General features: G+C 45.0%; 1 protein-coding gene across 1 annotated transcript in view; it reads left to right on the forward strand.

Annotated features, from left to right (window-relative positions):
• The window catches only part of WASHC5 (WASH complex subunit 5), a 66459-nt gene extending 47128 nt beyond the window's left edge, over positions 1 to 19331 (forward strand). Inside the window, exons 21-29 of the mRNA XM_004580835.3 lie at positions 513 to 675; positions 1071 to 1173; positions 1262 to 1341; positions 4885 to 4988; positions 5825 to 5954; positions 7997 to 8093; positions 11380 to 11533; positions 14592 to 14679; positions 18919 to 19331. Coding sequence (XP_004580892.3) covers positions 513 to 675; positions 1071 to 1173; positions 1262 to 1341; positions 4885 to 4988; positions 5825 to 5954; positions 7997 to 8093; positions 11380 to 11533; positions 14592 to 14679; positions 18919 to 18975 — 976 coding nt within the window. The 3' untranslated portion in view covers positions 18976 to 19331. The remainder of the gene's footprint in view (positions 1 to 512; positions 676 to 1070; positions 1174 to 1261; positions 1342 to 4884; positions 4989 to 5824; positions 5955 to 7996; positions 8094 to 11379; positions 11534 to 14591; positions 14680 to 18918) is intronic.
• Positions 19332 to 20725: the final 1394 nt, after the last annotated feature.

Consider the following 20725-nt stretch of genomic DNA (forward strand, 5'->3'; position numbering starts at 1 on the left):
AATATTAAATCAGTAAAGATTTGGATTTAATGGTACAAAAAAATTAAAAATAAACATCAGAGTCGGGGTAAAAAATGTTTGAAAGATAAGGTAAAATGCAAGGATTCTAAGTTCCTCTGTTAGCAGGTGGAAATGACACAGAGCTCCATGTCTGAGAATTTGAAAAAAGGCCCCAGAGGGAGACCACTGGGGCTCTGAAGTTCTCCAGACTGACCACTGACCCTAAGCTTGGATTCTCAGCATGATTCCAAATCAGCTTCACAACCCGGTGAAAATATGCGCTGCAAATCCATGATGGGCCTTAGCATAGGCAAAGTGACCTGACTTCCTTTTACCTTACCGTTCCATTGGGTGTGTATTACATGGATATGCTGGGGATTAGATACAGAGCAAAGAAGACATGAATCAGGTGGCTGTTTTCCTGGAAATCTGATTTCCCAAATTCTGTTGGGCCTCACATCTCTTTCGAATGGCTTCTGAACTGCTTTGGCTCTGTGTTGGTTTTGTTTTAGAACAACGTGTCACATCGACCAGCTGAACACTTGGTACGATATGAAGACTCATCAAGAAGTGACCAGCAGCCGCCTCTTCTCAGAGATCCAGACCACCCTGGGGACCTTTGGTCTCAATGGGCTGGACAGGCTCCTGTGCTTCATGATCGTGAAGGAGCTGCAGGTGAGGCTACGCACTCGGCTGGCTGTTCTCAGCGTCTCTGGAGGGAAAAGGAGGGCAGATCAGGCTCCGCTGTTGAAACTTTCAGACTGACTTCAACTGGTGAGAGGCATGTATGGTTCTGTCTGGTAGGTAAGGGTTGAAAAAATACTAAATGCCTCTGATAAGCATAGTATTTTTGTAGTTACTCTGCTAGTTGCAATTTGGGAAGGGGAAACTCTATTGGTGCAGCCACTGAACTGCCCTGCAGCCTGAAGCTGCTCTTTCCCCTTTTGTCCTATCTGTAGGCTGTGTGACATGTGCTCCCTCTCTGGTGTGCTTAACGTTGTGGTTGACTAAAGTGTTTCTTCACTTGATTCGCTGTGTTTGGTTCTTTGATCGTGCCTTCTTGTTTTTAGAATTTCCTGAGTATGTTTCAGAAAATTATCCTGAGAGACAGAACTGTTCAGGATACTTTAAAAACCCTCATGAATGCTGTCAGCCCCCTAAAAAGTATTGTAGGTAAGTGTCCTGAGACTAGTCTGGTGTGGAGTTAACACCATAGCCTTTCAGAATTTACTAAATAAAAAACTGTGTTTTAACCCTTCAGCAAATTCGAATAAAATTTATCTTTCCGCCATTGCCAAAACACAGAAGATTTGGACTGCTTATCTCGATGCTATAATGAAGGTACGTTGTGGGAATGAGGGGGATTGATGCTGTAATTTTTAAGTTATCATTTTCTTCTGACTTCATTGCCCAAACAAGCCTGCTGTTCTATCTTTTGTTATTGAAACAAAAATATTGCATTTTAGTTTAGCATTATTTCTGAATGCACTTGAATCTTCCTTTTTAGGACTGTTCTTTAGTGGGATTTTTGTGAACCTGTTTTTTTCCTTTTTACTAAAGAAAACTAGTTTGTGCAATACTGAAAGTGCTGTTACCCTAAGGAAACAAATTCTCTTTCCTCAGTAGTGCCAACTGCATTTAGTGAACCAGTCTGTCAGCTTACAGACGAAATCTCCGTGGAGCTGATAGATCTTCTTCCCCCTCTTGTGTGTGCATAGATGTTAGAAACCCAGGCTCTTTGGGGTCATAAACTGTCCTTACCCTGTGTCTTTGGAAGTGAGTAGGAAAGACAAATGAGGAGATAGGCTTGTTGGGTGGAAATCTGGTTTATTTTCTAATCCAGTCACCCTTTCTGCTTTTGCCCTGTGGCAGTAGATCCTGCAGACCCTCTGGGTCTTGCCTCTGTCTTCATCCGATGCCAGTTGCCAGCCCCTTATCTGCCCTGTCAGCCGTCTGCTGCTCTGGGAGTTAAATGAGGCAACACCCATCTCTTCAGAAAACCTACTGACCCTTGACTGTGCAAGAGAAGATTTTCTGGTGGAAGCTGATTCTTGGTGAACTGTATCTCACACTGGGGAAAGTGTGGAATGCGGAAAGAGCTTGGAGACATTCTATGCTCTTGTTCCCAGTTATTTAAGTTATTTCTGGAGATGGTACTCCTCGGTGTCTCGGAACAACTGTGTTGTTGGACAGTTTACTTATTGGGTAAAGCCAAGACAGAGGCAAAGAATGCTCCCATTTGTTAGTTCATTCCCCAATGCCTGCAAAAGCCAAGGCTTGGCCGAACTGAGACACTTGCAACCCCAGATAGGCATCCCGACACCAGTGACAGGGTCCCAAGTACTTGAGCCATCACTGTTGCCTCCTCGGATGCACATATCAGGAATGTGGAAGGGAGAGTGAGGCCGAGACACAAACCCAGGTGCTCCAATATAGAATGCAGGCTTCCCCTGTGACATCTCAGCCAGTAACCAGCAGACATGCCTGCCTGGTTTTTGTTTGTTATTCAGTAAATAAAACAGGAAATACAAGGACCTGCCTGTGACTTCACTAGATGCCCTCCCTCAAGGCCTGCCATTCCCTTAGCCTTGTAGTCATCACATACTGAAAACTCCTGAAGCCGGCTTTCTAACTAGTAGAAAACCCTTTTGGAGGAGTAAACAATTAAATTGTCACGTGTGGCTAATGGCTGCTGTCCTGGACAATGCAGCTCTAGGAAAGCCTCAGAGAACATGGGATGAACCGTTGTAAAGGCAAAGCAGAAAGTGGAGTAAGTTTATTATCCATTCCAGATTGCTTGGCCTCTCCAATTGTTTATTCAAACCTGAAAAGAGACCAAAAATTTAAATATATATATATATGAATTCAGTATACGCTGAGCTTGTAATTTCTACTAAGTTGAGTATTTACATTTCCCATCGATAATTTAGGACAAATGTTTAAGTATTTATTTATTTGAAAATCTGTTTGAAAGGCAGAGTTACACAAAGAGGGAGAAACAGAACGAGAGATCATCCCACCCACTGATTCACCCCCCAGGGGCTGCAGCAGCCAGGCTGCAACAGGCTGAAGCCAGAAACCAGGCGCTTCCTGTAGCACAAGCCTTGTGAGAACAGTGGTCAAAAGTAACACCTCTGAAGTGATTTCATACTTTTAACTCTTACAAGCTTCGTTTATCTAAATAATTTCTGTTCACTCTTAGAAAATGCCACTCCTGTTTATTTTCTATGCTCCAACAAATCAGGGGAAATGTCATTTTTTACTCGGTCTTGCTGGCACTGTAATAGAGCCTTCTCCTTCACCCACCTCCTCCTTGCTGGTCTTTGATAGACACCATCCCTGAAGTGGACAAGAAGGGATTTACTGGCACATGTGTGGGTCTTGTGATGCAGCAGGTGTTCTGCCCCCATTTCCATAGCCGTGTGGAGCTCCCCACTCACTTCCAACCCAGCTCCTGGTGAAAGTGCAGTCTGGGAGGCAGTGAATGATGGCTCAAGCACTTGGGTACCTAGCACCCGTGTGGGAGACCCAGATGGAGCTTCTTGCTCCTGACTACAGCCTGATCCGGCCCTGGCTCTTAAAATCATCTGACAGCAGATAGAAACTTTCTCTTTGTCTCCTTTCTCTGCATTCTGCCTTTCAAATAAGTGAATACAATAGAAGAAATTAATTGTCACAGTGCACTCTTCATCTTGCGGTGCCGACAAGTCTTCAGAAGCAGTCTGAACTGTCTTTCACCTCTTACCCCAAAATCATCTTTTTGGTCCAGGAATCATTGTAGACATTTTCAAGTATCATCTGTGTTAATCATTACTTTGAAACAACCACTGTTTGCTCTTTAAGTGTAACTCTATCACAGATACTATATTTAATAATCTAATTTTTAATTTCACTTCATTTGGCTGCCATTGCTGTTCTCCCTGATTTATTTTGTATGTGTAAAAGCTTTACTCTTGGATGGTGTCTGTGGGTTTCACTGGACTCCCAAAGGGACATCCCAGGCACACCAAAAGGTTAAACGAACCCCTGGAGGGGTAGGCATTTAGCCTAGTGATTAAGACAACTGTGTCCCTTATTGGAATGCCGAGTTCCAGTTCGCAGCTCTGACTCCTTCCAGCTTCCCACTAATGCTCACCTTGGGAGGCCCTGGTGATGACTCGCCTTCCATGTGGGAGACCTGGACCAAGTCCCAGCTTCTACCCAGCCTGCTGCTGGTACTGTGAGCACCTGGGGAGTCCGCCAGTGAAGAGCAGTTCTGTTGTGCTCTATCTTTGCCCCTCCAGTAATGTAATTAAAACAAAATAAAATGTCTATTAAGGACCGTAAATGTTGATTAAGGAATTATCACTGTTTCAGAAGTCTTGGAAAATTATATATAATGATTTTGTAGTCCACATGTTTTATAATCTGTAATCCTAAGTGACATGTACAGATTTAAATTCATCAAACTCAGAAATCCTGGAGTGACTTGAGAAAGTTTAGGACACATAAAAGAAACACAGGTTCTCATCACAGCTGTTGATCTCGGAGCACTTACTCTCCAAAACACACACACACACACACACACACACACACACACACACATATATATTTAATGAAGATCCCTTTGACACATGAATCACTGAACATTGGTAGACCACCTAGTGGTTCCTTGGGGCTCTCTTGAGATGCACACAGGAGCTATCCAGACATGCCTTGGAGCATCTTCTGGACTCTGTCCAGTGGTGCTCATTCACCATGGAGCCACTCCAAGAACAGCTTCGATTTTTCTGTCTAGTGTTGGGATCTTTCCTTTCAAACATCACCATCTTTTTCAGTGTGCTTGCCTCCTTGCCATCTGGCAGTTTGAGATCCCTTCATGTGCTACCCATGCTCACTTCACAGGTGGGGCAGATGCAGATTCTGCGACAACAGATTGCCAATGAACTCAACTATTCCTGTCGGTTTGACTCCAAACACCTGGCAGCAGCTCTGGGGAACCTCAACAAGTGAGTGTTGGCTCTCCGACAGCCTCTGTGGGTTTGGAGCCTCATCGCCCAGGCACCCTAGAGTCTACAGTTCTCTTTCTCTCTCAGTCTCTCTTACTGTTCCCCTCCCTGCCTCTCTTCCTTCATCCAGCCATCCCTCTAACCTTTTCTCTCTCTCTCTCCATCTCCCACACTCTCCTTTTTTTTCTCCAGAGCCATTTATTCAGTCAATATCTATGGATCACATATACACACCAATCACTGTGCTAGGTACAAGCATGGTTTTAGATGTTGTCAAAAGTCCATGAACAGCTTCTACAGGGCTGCTCAGTGGTCATCCGGGGGCAGCTAAGAGTGTGGTGATGACTAGGAGGGGCAATGGCCCACATCCGGAAGTGGACTTGTGTCTCCCTCCTCATCTGCAGGCTGTCTTCCCTTGAGCTTCCAACAGAAAACAAATAAACATGTTTCTCAGAGATCACGAAGCCAGTGTTGTTGATAAAGTAGGTATTGAAAACAGTTCAGTCAATGCATAAAAACTTGAGTGGTGAGAGTGCTTTATTTAAGCTGACTCCAAAAGATAAAATATTTCCAAGTCAGAGTTTCTACTTAACAGTAGATCACAGGCATGGAAATTGAGAATTAGAAGGTTCGATTCCTCACTTGATAAATGAGGAAACTGAGGCCCAGAAAGATAAAAGGAAGTGGGGCTTCTCTAAACAGCTACTAAGATAAAAATTATAGCTTCAATAAATTCACCTTTGGTAGATGATTAACTGAACATGACCGCTCTTTGTTAACTGCTGTTAAAGTCAGTTCATTGCTAATGTTTATCACTGTTTTCTTCCCACACTCAGGGCTCTCCTGGCAGACATTGAAGCCCACTATCAGGACCCGTCACTTCCGTACCCCAAGGAAGACAACACCCTGTTGTATGAAATCACCGCCTACCTGGAGGCAGCTGGCATTCACAATCCACTGAATAAGGTTAATGACTCAAAGATATAATGATGTCTGGAGAGCGGAGTCATGCCAACAGACCACTATGCAAAAACATCAGGAGAAGCTGAGTTCAGATGCAAGCGCCTCTGTTCCATCCAGTTCCCTGTCCCTCCTTGAGGCATGGTCACACCTCCTCCAAGCCCCACACTTGGTGATCTGTCACCTCCTGCAAAATGGGAAAGGTGCTGTCAGTGTCCAGTTCCTCTGGGTACATCTGGGATTTCATGTCTGAACTGCTGTTACTCTTGAGCTCTGTTCTGGCTTAGCCAGGAAAGTGCCCCCTTCTGGCTAACACTTAGCAAAATGTGTAAGGGACCACAGGCTGCAATTCTGAACTCTCAAAACCCCAGGGAACTGTTTTTTTTTTTTTTTTTTTACAAATTAATGCCAGATCTCTTGTGTCTATCCTGAACTGACATAAGGCCATTTATGCTCATTTTTTTGCCCCTTAGTGTGACCATACTTATGATTTAATCCAAAAATACTGATGACTCTGTCAAGTGTTACTCCTATCCTAGATTACTTTTCTTTAAAAAAAAAAAAAAAAAAAGACTTAATTTTTAATTTAAAAGACTGATTTTACAGAGGGTAAAGGAGAAAAAAATATTCCATCTACTGGTTTACCCCACAAATAGCTGCCAGAGCTGAGATGATCCAAAGTCAAGAGCCAGGAGCCTCCTCCCGGTCTCCCATGCTGGTGCAGGAGCCCAAAGACCTGAGCCAACCTCCACTGCTTTCCCAGGCCATAAGCAGAGGGCTGCATCAGAAGTGGAGCAGCGAGGACCCAAACCAGCATCTACATGGGATGCTGTCACTTGCAAACAGACTAGCCCACTACACCATTGTGCCTGTCCCTATTACCTTTCTAGAATCCGTAAGATTTGAAATTCTGAAGTTATTATCATCCTTTAGAGTTTAGATACAAACAAGCCCAAGAGCTTGAATTGTAGCCATCGCATATTGAGTATTTACTCCATATCTGACATGGATATCTCCCTAACCATGAATGATCTCACTTAATTCCACCATAGTCTTTGAAATAAGCTATTTTCAGGTGCAATGCCTGAGGCCAGGAGGAGGAACAGCTTCCCCAAGGTTCCACACAGATGAGAGGTCGGGCCAGGCCATCTGACCCGCCTCCTCCAAGAGGAACCTGGGCATGCTAGACTAGGTTACCAGGAAGGGCAACAACCTGTGACGTTCACTTGCCTTGTTTTCACTTAGGGTCTGCTGCTCCTGCCCCATGCATCTTTTTTTGGGGGGGAGGGGGGCGGTGGAGAGGGACAATAAGGATTTTTTTATTTTTGTTGGAAAGGTAGACTTACAGATAGAAGGAGATACAGAAAGATCTTCCATCCACTGGTTGACTCCTCAAATGGCCACAACAGTTAGAGTTGAGCCGATCCAAAGCTTCCCCTGCTTCTCCCACGTGCGTGCAGGGTTCCAAGGCTTTGTGCCGTCCTCCATTGCTTTCCCAGGCCACAAGCAGGGAGCTGGATGGAAAATGGAGCAGCTGAGATACAAACGGGCACCCATATGGAATCCTGGTGCTTGAAGGAGGAGGGATAGGGATTAGCCAGCTGACCCGAAGCACTAGCCCCATGCAGCTTTTCCCTTTCTTTTCTCATCTTTCTGGCTCTGGTCTTCCTTTCGGCTCTGTCTCAATTGTGTCTTTATGTTGCTGCTGCACTGCCCCCCAACTGCCAGTTCCCGTCAAGTCCAGCAGGGCTTGGGGGAAGTCACTCCATCTCCAAGCAAAATGGAAGGGCTTAGAGGAGGGATTTACTTCTTTGTGGAAGGGCTAATAATGCCACAACAGGTGTGTAAATTCAGTTCCTTGCTACTGTTTATTATGCTTGGGTCAGGTAAGGAATGTTATATAAAATTCTGAAAGGCAGAAAATTAATGGGACCATCCAAGTGCTAGGTACTCTGAAGAGCAAATTTAAGCTTTTCATTTGTAAAAATGTTCTCCTGTTCTGTGTAATGTGAAGAAACCATTCATTTCTCTTGCCTTCCTCTTTCCAGATATATATAACAACAAAGCGCTTACCCTATTTCCCAGTTGTCAACTTTCTATTTTTGATCGCTCAGTTGCCAAAACTTCAGTACAACAAAAATCTAGGTATAGTATGACTTTTTTTTTTTACATTAAGCAACACAGTAGATCAATATCTAACTACCTAGTCCTTCGTAAAGAGATGGGTTTCTACTTGAATACATGTTTATGAAATTTATGTCTTTATGTCTAAAACGTGATGCCCTTCCTGAAATGTAAATCAACCAAGTGCAATCCACTTTGGCAAGGATTAATTACCCAACATACAGGATCTGTGGGATCTTTACTTTGCCTCCTCTCTTTGCTGTTAATTACAGTATGGAAGAAACTTGCCTGGGTTAGTGTGCAGCAGGCGTCACTTGCCGTGCTGTGAGTCTACAGCTATGCTAGGAAGAATAACAGCATGGTTCTGGAAATAGACTAATATGTTAATATCTAAACCTTTAATACATAGATGATTACATGTCAATACAACAGTAAATACAAAAAGTTTTCAATATATTTATCCTGTCCAGAATATAACCCTGTGTTTGTAACCAGAAATCAGTAATATTTTGAACATTTTTATGGTTACATAAAAATATTTTCTCTATTCATATACTTTGTGTCCAACTAAGTGGAGTACTTTAGAATCCACCATAGTTTTTTTTTTTTACTTTAAATTCATTATCAGGATATTTCTACAAATGTAACCATATTGTTTTTTTGTTTTTATTTTCTGTTTTTTTCTGAATCAGAGATTCTAAAGCACTGTTCTTCCTTTAAGGATTTCTCTTCCTGCTTTATAAACTTTTAGACTTTTTTAGGGTAAAAACATAGTTGTTTGATGTTTTCATTGTCTAGTTCAAACCCTTTGAGCCCAGGCTTCACTCCCATGACAGTTCTTGTTACACCTCATGCATAGTGACTGCTCAACAGGTGCCAGATCCCTTACTGTGTGCTGATCAGAGTCAACATCAAGGACTAGCCCACAACTAACGTTCAGCTTCTCAAGATTCAGGGACCTGTGTTCTCGCTCTGTTGTCTGTATATTAATAAGTATTCTTTAAGGTTGCTTGTCAGTGCAGAGTCAATCTTACGTTCATTCAAGGTTAACCATTACCATTCTGAAGCAGTGGTTCTTCAGTATATAGATAGCAAGAGTTTGGTACCTTGATTATACAGCTGCTTGTGTCATTTTTCCATAGAATTCCAGATCATTAAACAAAACAGAAACTTTATGACTTTGGTCTTTTTTTTTTTTTTTTTTAATATTTGTTTGAAAGAGTTACCAGAGAACACACACACACAAACACAGATCTTTCATCCACAGGCTCATTCCCCAAATGGCTATAACAAACAGAGCTGGTCCATGCTGAAGCCAGGCACCAGGAGCTTTATCTGGGTCTCCCTGTGGGTACAGAGGCCCAAGAACCTGGGCCATCTTCCACTGCTGTTCACAGGCCATTAGCAGGAGACTGGATTAGAAGTAGAACAGCTGGCACATTAATTGGTACCGTAGAATGCCAGCATTGCAGGCAGCAGCTTTATCTGCTATGTGTTATGTTGGCCCAGTTAGTGATGACATAAATGAAGATATTTTTAATGTTGATAATGTCCAACTAAGCCATTTTTTTCTTTCAAAATTAGTTCTTTATGTCTTGGCTAAGAAATCTTTGCCAAGAGTATGAAGATATTCTTGTAAGTCTTTTTCTAAAAGCTTTATTGTTTCAGTTTATACACCAAGGTCTTAGATCCTTCTCAGATTATTTTGTATGTGTGACTTGAGGGTAGGGGCCAAGGTTCATTTTTTTTCCCCATGAAACTATCCAATTTTAGTACCATTTGTTCCGAAGATTTTTCTCTCTGTCCATTAAATTATTTGGGGCCCAGCGAGGTGGCCTGGAGGCTAGGGTCCTCACCTTAAACGCCCCGGGATCCCATATGGGCGCTGGTTTTAATCCCGGCAGCTCCACTTCCCGTCAAGCTCCCTGCTTATGGCCTGGGAGAGCAGTCGAGGACAGCCCAAAGCCTTGGGACACTGCACCCGTGTGGGAGACCCTGGAAGAAGTTCCTGGATCCTGGCTTCGGATCGGCACAGCACCGGCCGTTGCGGCTCACTTGGGGAGTGAATCATCGGATGGAGGAACTTCCTCTCTATCCTCCTCTCTGTATGTCTGACTTTGCAATAATAATAAAATAAATCTTAAAAAAAAATTATTTGACGTATTTGTAGAGCTTACATTGACCTTATAAGGATGGAACTATTTCTAGACTCTGTTCTGTTCCAATGATCCATTTATTTATTCTTATGCCAGTACTGTCTTTTTTTTATTTCTTTTTTAAATTTTTATTGGAAAGTCAGATATACAGAGAGGAGGAGAGACAGTGAGAAACATCTTCCGTCCAATGACTCACTCCCCAAGTGACCGCAATGGCCAATGCTATGCCGATCCGAAGCCAGGATCCAGGAACTTCTTCCAGGGTCTCCCACATGGGTGCAGTGTCCCAAGGCTTTGGGCTGTCCTCGACTGCTTTCCCAGGCCACAAGCAGGGAGCTGGATGGGAAGCAGGGCTGCCGGGATTAAAACCAGTGCCCATATGGGATTCCAGCGCATTCAAGGCGAGGACTTTAACCGCTAGGCCACTGCGCTGGGCCCTCAGTACTGTCTTGATTATTGCAACTTTACCTTGAAATTAAGCAATATAGGTCTCCCAACTTTATTGCTTTTCAGAGTTGTTTTTCCTCATGAAAATCCCAAGATCTTTCTCCTACTTTCCATACAGTCGTCCAGGCAGACAGTCTAAGATCCCGCATTGTGGTAGAAATCCTTAGTGAAAGGCCAGCTTTGGCTTTCCCTCACCCCGTAGCTCCCCACCTGTCACCCTCTTGACTTTCGCAAACTCTTTTCTTGTATAATGCTCAACATTGTATTTAGAGATGCTTGTAAACAATTTAATCCTGCATTTTAGTTATACTTGTGTATACGAGTAGTTCAAGTATCTAGGATGCCAATTACAGAAGCCAATTACAGGAGACTTTTCTCATGTAACATTTATCTAAATCTTCCAAGGCTTCTGTCATAGAAGGTATCCATCCTATCATGCAAAAGAAACAGTAATGGTAATTATGAAAACTGGTAACCACCAACCTGTTTTGATCCCTCCAGACCATGAGAATGTGCCATCAATCCTCTAGTCTGTTCAAGATGCAGCCCATAATTGTCATCCCCCCCAAAAAAAGCCAAAAAAAGTAATCATCTGCCAGTAATGATGTGGGCCCCAAACATTCTGACATCTGCAAGAATGAGTCGTTGATGAGTGCTGCCCGAGTCAGGTCCTTCACGTGTTGCTGTGACTTGTTCCCACACAGGAATGGTCTGCCGGAAGCCCACCGACCCTGTCGATTGGCCACCACTTGTCCTGGGCCTGCTCACTCTGCTGAAACAATTTCACTCCCGGTACACGGAGCAGTTCCTGGCGCTGATTGGCCAGTTTATCCGCTCCACAGTGGAGCAGTGCACAAGGTACGGAGACCCAGCAGGAACTTAACGGAACTTTATGTCCCAGAACTTGGCATACCAGAGTGCTCTCAGCTGTCTCCCTGGGAGAGATGGGGAAGGACCATGTGCTCTTCTCGAGAAGACAGGAGAGGGCACGTCCCCTTGTGTGGAACCATGCAAGATGCACTCGTCCTTGGTCCCCCGCCACGGATCCCCCTTTCCGTTCTCTCGCTGGATTACTGACCATGGTCAGTAAACAGCATGAGCAACAAAGTGTAGTCCTGGCCCTCCAGGGTATCGGAGGCAGCTCTCAGACCTCAGGGAACTCCTGTCCTCTAGCTGGGCCAAGAGGTGGTGCCACACTCTTCAGTGGCAGAGAAACTGCCAGTGTTTTGGGCAAAGTCTGCATTGCTAGTGTGAGATGAATCCAAAACCACATGAAATTTGCTATTTGGTCCAAAATGTGTAAAGCTGTAATTCCTGCTAATTCACTCTCCCTGCCTCATGTCTAATGTGACTTTTCTAGGAAAGGAAAGAAAATGATCTCCACAGATTCCAGATCCCCAGCCGCCCTCTCTGCTCCCCAGAGGGTCAGCTTGTTACAGCTTAAGGCAACCAAGCACGCTGGTAGTGTTGCTTCCGTCAATAGAAAGGTCTCTTTCATTCCTTTATTTGAAGGACCAAGATATCTGGTAATGTTCACAGCAGCCAGGGTATGGCCAGCCTGAAGCCAGGAACCTGGAACTCCACCCGGCTCTTCTACGTGGGTGCCAGGGCCCCAAGTACCCACACTGTGCACTCCCAGAGTGCAAGGCAGCCGGAAGCTGGAATCAGGAAGTAGCCTGGACTCCAACCCAGGGCCTGTAGTGTGGGATCCAGGCATCCCACGCAGCATCTTAACTGCTGGGTCAGCGTCCTCCCCCTGACAAAGACCCTGACTGTCATGACAAGAAATCCGTATCTCGGGAAGTTTTGCCTGTTGTGCTTTTTTCTACCCTTTGATATTACACAGGGGGAAGAAATGTAGCCTCACACTCCTTCATAGCATTGCCCCAGTGCTTGACTCAGCTACTGCCTCAGGTCTTCCATTTCTTAGATAAGTCCCTTCTATCTCTCCTCATGGACTGTAGTCTACAGGCTGCCCACCACATTGGGAGACCTTTACAACAGTGCAGTCGGCCACTGTCCATCTGAAGACGTGGCTTCCAGAGCCAAATGCAGCCCTCCTTCTAGAACAAAGCGTTACTAAGTGCATTCATTCAAGACCCGTGTGGCTGGCAGCGCAGCTAGAGTTGCAGTGGTAGAATCTTGGAATCTGGGTACAGCATGGTAGCCTAGTGGCTAAAGTCTTCGCCTTACATGTGCCAGGATCCCGTATGGGTGCCGGTTCAGGCACGGATGGGCTCCATTTCCCATCCATGCTTGTGTCCTGGAAAAGCAGTCAAGGACAGCCCAGAGCCTTGGGACACTGCACCCGTGTGGGAGACCCAGAAGAAACTCTGGGCTCCTGGCTTCTGGCTTCAAATCAGCTTAGCTCCTGCTGTTGTGGTCACCTGGGGAGTAAATCAGTGGACAGAAAGTCAGATGTACAGAGAGGAGGAGAGACAGAGAGGAATATCCTCCATCCACTAATTCACTGCCCAAGCGGCCATGACAGCTGGAGCTAAGCCAATCCCAAGCCAGGAGTCAGGAGCCTCCTCCACGTCTCCCACATGGGTACAGGGTCCCAAGGTTCTGGGCTGTCCTCAACTGCTTTCCCAGACAATAAGCAGGGAGCTGAATAGGAAGCAGGCTGCCAGGACACAAACTGGCACCCATATAGTATCCCAGTACGTGCAAGGTGAGGACCCCAGTCACTAGGTTATTGCACCAGGCCCAGAAAAAAAAAAAAAAAAAAAAAAAAACAAGTACATTAAAAAATGGTAGTAATAAAAAGAATCTTGGAATCCTTGATACTAATGCTGTGTTCACACTCATCTGACACCCCAACGTTGATACCCCAGGAGCTGCCGTCGACCTGTTAATGAACAACAGGCATTAAATGCTTTTCTAGGACATGTGGTCAGAGTTGTTTCAAAAAGTAAATTTTTAAAAAGTTGAAAACTAGAGGAGGGTTTATGAGAACAGAGAAGTCTTGGAAATGAGATTTTAACTTCATGCACTGGAGTTGATGGGGTAGGCCAGTGGTAGTCACCTGAAAACGCCTTTGTTGTGAACCAAGAATGGACGCTCTGTAAGGAGACTGCTGTGTGTATACAAAGGTACTTCAAAAAGTTTGTGGAAAACAGAATTAAGATGTGAAAATACTTTTAAAATACTTTTAAAATCTGGGAGAGGAGCAGGAACAGAGAAAGTTGATGAACAGGTACTAAATTAAGAGTAAGCAGTTCTTGTGATGTAGAGAGACTATAAATGACACTGTATTGTATATTCCTCTAAAATACACACACAGAAGGGTTTTTGAATGTCTTCATCATAAGGAAACGTATGGGGAGATAGTGATGTGTTAAGCTGTTTATCTATGTATAGAAACAGCCCATGGTACCTCATAAATATGTCCAATTCATCAATTTAAAAGCTAATGGTTTTTTGAAATCCATGCCAACCCCTTTCACATGAACTTCTTGAAGACCTCCTGCCCCACACACAGATTGTGTTGTAGGTGGAAAGTGGGCACACACATAACCAGATCTGCAGAGGCTTGGACAGTGTTCTTCAGTATAGTGAGAGCACAGGGAGGGCGGCTACCCCGAGTCAGGGACACTTCCCAGAAGCAGTGCCCGTGTGGGACTTGCAAAATGGCCCAAAAGTTTGCTCCCAGCTAAGTATGCAGAGCTGCATAGATGGGGTCTGGGCAAGAAAGGAGCTGGCCGGTGGAGGAGCAGGCAGAGACGAGGCTTGACAGGCAGCAGGGACAGGTTTGTGAAGGCCCTGGGAAGCCACACGGGATGTTGCCATCTGGCCCTGCAGGATAGGGAAGCACCGGAATGTTTTGTGGACTTGACCTAAGACTTACTGGATCTTCTGTCGCATATTTACTCTGTTTTGACTGAGCAGCGCCTGCCTCTGTCCTCTCTCACAGCCAGAAGATACCAGAAATGCCTGCCGATGTCGTGGGCGCCCTTCTCTTCCTGGAGGATTATGTCCGCTACACCAAGTTGCCCAGAAGGGTAAGTGACGGACACTCAAGATGATTCATGAACAACCTGTCTGTAAGGAGCTGGTGCTACAGGGGCCCTGGGGACATCGGCAGGGAAGCGCAGGGGTCACTCACAGCGGGGGCCTGCCGCCCAGAGCCCCTCTGCCCTCTACCTGCCTTCTCTCCAGGTAGGGTGCTTTACAAGAGGACATTTCCCCCTTCCTCCTCCTCCTCTTCCTCCTCTCCCTAGCCTGGGAGGAGTCAAGTGGGAAGAGGCTCGAATCCCTAGCTGGAAGAGATTCCTCCAGTGGCCATGATCAGGAAATGGTCACAGGCTGTTCTTTTCCTCACCATGACCTGATTCTTACAGCAAGTTGCTCAACTTCATGGCCCAGCTCAAGTTACATAACTGTTGTTTCCACATGGAGAGCTTCCTTGTCACATTCTAAAATTTCTCACCTTTTCTTGTAGTATTTGGGCCCGGTGTGGCAGTCTAGTGACTGAAGTCCTCGCCTTGCACACGGCACGATCCCATGTGTTCATCAGCTCATGTCTCACGTGTTCTACTTCCCTTCTGGCTCCCTGCCTATGGCCTGGGAGGGCAGTGGAGGACAGCCCATGGCCTTGGGACCCTACACCCACATGGGAAACCTAGAGGAAGCTCCTGGCTCCTGGCTTCGGGTCAGCTCAGCTCCAGCCATTGCAGCCACCTAGGGAGTGAGCTAGTGGATGCAGGATCTTTCTCTGTGTTTCCTTCTCTCTGTAAATCTGCCTTTCCAATAAAAAAAAAATATATATAAAATACATCTTTTTTTAAAAAAGTATGTTGAGGGCCCGGCGGCGTGGCCTAGCGGCTAAAGTCCTCGCCTTCAACGCCCCGGGATCCCATATGGGCACTGGTTCTAATCCCAGCAGCCCCACTTCCCATCCAGCTCCCTGCTTGTGGCCTGGGAAAGCAGTCAAAGATGGCCCAAAGCCTTGGGACCCTGCATCTGCGTGGGATACCTGGAGGAGGCACCTGGCTCCTGGCTTTGGATTGGCGCAGCACCAGGCATTGCCGTCATTTGGGGAGTGAACCATCAGATGGAAGATCTTCCTCTGTCTCTCCTCCTCTCTGTATATCTGACTTTGCAATAAAAATAAATAAATCTTTAAAAAAAAATCAAATGAGAAGAATTAAATACAATAGCAATGTCACTTTTTTCTAATTTCTAGATTTACTAATTTCTAGATTTGCAAATATAGCCAAATCCAGGCAAATTTTTACTTTTTTTAAATTCCATAAAGCTTCAGCTAAAATATAACTTTTTTAAAAAAAGATTTATTCATTTTATTACAGTCAGATATACAAAGAGGAGGAGAGACAGTGGAAGATCTTCCGTCCGATGATTCACTCCCCAAGTGAACCTCAACAGGCCGATGCGCGCCGATCCAGTGCCGGGAACCTGGAACCTCTTCCGGGTCTCCCACGCGGTTGCAGTGTCCCAATGCATTGAGCCGTCCTCAACTGCTTTCCCAGGCCACAAGCAGGGAGCTGGATGGGAAGTGGAGCTGCTGGGATTAGAACCGGCGCCCATATGGGATCCTGGGGCGTTGAAGGTGAGGACTTTAGCCACTAGGCCACGCCGCCGGGCCCAATATAACTTTTTTTTAAAGATTTATTTTATTTTCATTGGAAACTGAGATATACTCAGAGGAGGAGAGAGAGAGAGGAAAATCTTCTGTCTGATGATTCATCCCCCAAGTCCCAAGCGACCACAACAGCTGGAGCTGAGCCAATCCAAAGCCAGGAGCCGGGAGCCTATTCTGCGTCTCCCACACAGGTGCAGGGTCCCAAGGTTTTGGGCTGTCCTCAACTGCTCTCCAGGCTACAGGCAGGGAGCTGGATGGGAAACGGGGCTACTGGGATTAAAACCCGTGCCCATATGGGGTCCCGGCACGTGCAAGGCCAGGACTTTAGCCACTAGGCTACTATGCCGGGCTCTTAAATAGAATTTTTAAAGACAACCATATTATACAACTACAAAAGTAAAAATAGTGGGGTACTGATATGAAACTCAATGTCTGTTGACAAAAATATAGAAACAAAGCTGGTGCATGCAAATATATAAATGGGAAAATAGCACCTAAAATTGCTTCAGAATAAAATATTAGTCCATAATGCTGGGACTGTTGAATGTGCGCTTAAAAATTAGCAAGTTGGGGGCTGGCATTGTGGCGCAGCCAATTAAACCATGCTTATTCAATGCCAACATCACATATCAGAGCGCCAGTTCAAGTCCTGTCTGCTCTGTTTGAGAACCAGTTTCCTGTAACGTACCTGGGAAGGCGGCAGCAGAGGCCCAGGGCTTGGAACCCTGCCATCTAAGTGGAAGACCAGGATGAGGTCTCTGGCTTGTGGCTTCAGCCGTGTCCCTGACCTGGCTACCACAGCCATTTGGGAGAGTGACCCAACACTGAGATTTAAAATAAATCTTTAGAAAAAAAATCTTCGTATCTTCTGTGTTACCAAAGCTATTGATAAAGAGCATGAAATATAAAGCAAATAAATTAGAAGAAAGTTTAAATACAGCCTTGAATTGCTTCTTGGTATTTCTCAAACATACCAAATGAGGAAACCATAAAAATTTTAGGCCCCAGTGTGGTAGCCTAGTAGCTAAAGTGCTCACCTTACATGCACCAGGATACCATGTGGGTGCCAGTTCTAATCCCAGCAGCTCCACTTCCCATCCAGCTCCCTGCTTGTGGCCTGGGAAAGCAGTCGAGGACAGCCCAAAACCTTGGGACCCTGCACCTGTGTGGGAGATCCAGAAAAGGGTCAGGGTTGCTGGCTTTGGATCAGTACACCACCGGCCATTGCAGTCACTTGGGGAATGAATCAACAGATGGAGGATCCTCTCTGTTTCTCCTCCTATATGTGACTTTCCATAAAAATATATCTTTAAAAAAAAATTTAAGAGATTCCATCTTCTGTAATCCTAACTAAAATGATTGACAAATGTCTCTTAATTTTAAAAAGACAAAAAGTAAATATTAATGTGGGACCAGTTTCTTTGACTTGCAGTATGTTCTTCCAGTTTCACAAGAAAAAGACTTCTGGTTTTTTTTCCTAAGATTGATTTATTGTTATTGGAAAGGCAGATATACAGAGACAGGGAGGTAGAAAGCTCTTATGTCTGCTGGTTCACTCCCCAAGCAGCCACATCAGCCAGAGCCCAGCAGGAGCCAGGAACCTTTTCCGGGTCTCCCACGTGCGTGCAGGGTCCCAAGGCTTTGTGCCGTCCTCCATTGCTTTCCCAGGCCACAAGCAGGGAGCTTGATCAAAGTGGAGCAGCCTGGATTAGATGGGATCCCAGTGCGTGCAAGGCAAGGACTTTAGCCACTAGGCTACTGCCCCAGGCCCAGGAAAAAGACTTCTAACACTTCAAGGAGAAAAACTGGGGACAAAGGACATTAACAACCAGTTTTCAAGACAATACCAAAGAAAGAACTTTTGGAGAAATATTTCACTCTAAGGGACATCAATCAGAACAGTATATTGTGTCCACCTATCTCAAAAAGTTGGACACAGTGCTTGGAAGAATTTGGAGAAATGGGATTTCTCAGTGCTGTTTGGTGGAAGGAAATTGGCTTAGCCCTTGGAAAAGTAATTTCCCTAATTTAAAAATATGTAATATGTTTGTTCTGATCCCTGCGACTCCACTGGGAGGGTCTTTCTGCTGGATATATGTATGTGTGAAAGTTCACAAGATACGTGTGCAAGGAGGTATGTACTACAAGGCCCTGGAGGCAGGGAACACAAGATTGCACAATCCTAGTTGTGAGTGTGCACAATGTGAAAGGGATTATCATCAGAAACTATTTTTTAGACTTCTTTACATTAAATTTCTCTTAACTAGCATATCTTGAAAATATATTCAGCTGTAGGCACTTGGACATCACCCAGTTCCACATCTGACCTCCCCTTAGGAAGCCCATCACAGCTTTCTCAGGACCTAAGAACACACTAGAATGTGTGTTACTGCTATTCCCCTTGTGGCCTGTTTCTCGCTGGTCCCTACCAGTCAGTGCCCCTAGAAAAAAATGCCTGCAACAGCTCAGGAGTTCATGTCTGGAGATGAGGTGGAACTGTACTCATGCCCTCAAATTAGCAGTGCTAGGAAATGAGACACCACTACAGAGCACACCGCAAACAGAAAGTGACTGTTTCAAAGTGTATGATCTTGAACTTGGTTCAACTCTAAAACTACGATTTCCTGTCGTTTTTCAGGTGGCTGAAGCACATGTGCCTAATTTCATTTTTGATGAATTCCGGACAGTCCTGTAACTTCTTCCTTCTGCTTCTTCAATGAAAAGGACCATCCCTAAGTCTTGCCACCATCACTAAAATCAGTTTGGAAATGGAAAAAAATCTCAACTGCTCATATATCTGCATTTTTCCCCTCTATTGTGGGAAACATCAGACATTCTAAGTAAGATGTATCTCACGGCACTACTTCATATAATGAATATTGTTTAAATCATAGTATTCTATACAATTTATATCATGTAGAAGCAGAACACATTTTTGTACTGCCTCTTATAAATGCTGAATGTAACTGTTATGTATAAATCCGTTTAGTTTTATGTTCTAAAGAACTATTTGTGCAACTCCAGATTTTCAGTAAAATAGAATTGCCAGTACCTAATTCGTTCTGCTTATGATTCAAAACTAGCCTTTGAAGGCCCTCTTGGGAAGGCAAAAGGTCCTAGAAGGTCCAATGGGCCCGACAGCTTGGTGGGCACCTGGTGACAGTCTGGCAAGTAAATATACTGACCACACTGTGTCCATGTGCCACAGAAGTTTCTTTGATGTCTACAATCACCCTCTTCCAGTACCAGATACTTCCTAACTTCAGCTGCTCTTGCCAGCCCTGCAAGGCCTCAAGGCCATTTCCTTTCCTGGTGGCTAACAGCTTAGCACACACTCCCTCAACATCACAAGTCACTTCTGAGTGGAAATTACTCTGAAAATGAACCTACCATCCTACTGCAGCAACTCGAACATCAAAACACTGAATGACGGCCTAGAGGCCCCTTGGCCCCGAGCCCTTGCTCTAGAGGACAGGCAAAACCAACAGCAAAAGGCAAAACGAGCCGATGATCACCGAGCAGGCTACAGGGAAGAGGCACTGGCTTATAGTCAAGGCAGAGCTTGAGTCCTGCTTCCCTAGCAGCTCAGCCTTGGCCCCAGCAGCCGACCAACCAGCTGGAAAAGCAGGACTAAGTAAATGTAGAGTTCTTCATGTCAGAAAGGCCTCAGACCCTGAGATACCAAAAAAAAAAAAAAACCACAAGAAACCATTCCTTCTGCGGATTTTAATAATCTCCCTGTCACAGAGGAAAAGATTTTTTTTTTTATATTTATTTATTTTTATTGCAAAGTCAGATATACAGAGAGGAGGAGAGACGGAGAGGAAGATCTTCCGTCCGAGGATTTACTCCCCAGGCGGCCACAATGGCCAGAGGTGTACTGATCTGAAGCTGGGAACTAGAAACCTCTTCCGGGTCTCCCACACAGGTGCAGGGTCCCAAAGCTTTGGGCTGACTGCTTTCCCAGGCCACAAGCAGGGAGCTGGATGGGAAGCGAGACCGCTGGGATTAGAACCGGTGCCCATATGGGATCCCGGAGCGTTCAAGGCAAGGACTTTAGCCACTATGCCATTGTGCCAGGCCCGAGGAAAAGATTTTAATGGCAGTAGTGAAGCAGCAGGGAGCCCGCAGTCACTGTGCAGGTGGCATGGTGGGCCAGGAGTGACTCTGACATTTAGAGGTGGCATGGAAGGAGATGGGAAGGCTGGTGTGTGGAAACATCACATCTCAGAAATATCATGCCTTTCCATTTGCTATAATAATAATAAACACAGAAAGTGAGATCTTCTCTCTGTGAAAACAAAGTCAGCTGCTAAAAAGGCAAGATCTAAGAAAGCGAGGTTTTTAATCAGGAAGTAGAAGTTTGAAGTAAGTTGGAGGTGAATCTCATGAAAGCAAGAGAATTGAATCGGTGAAGTACAGGGAATGACACCCAACACGGACTT

Source organism: Ochotona princeps, chromosome 9, assembly GCF_030435755.1.
Source record: "Ochotona princeps isolate mOchPri1 chromosome 9, mOchPri1.hap1, whole genome shotgun sequence".
Taxonomy (NCBI): Eukaryota; Metazoa; Chordata; class Mammalia; order Lagomorpha; family Ochotonidae; genus Ochotona; species Ochotona princeps.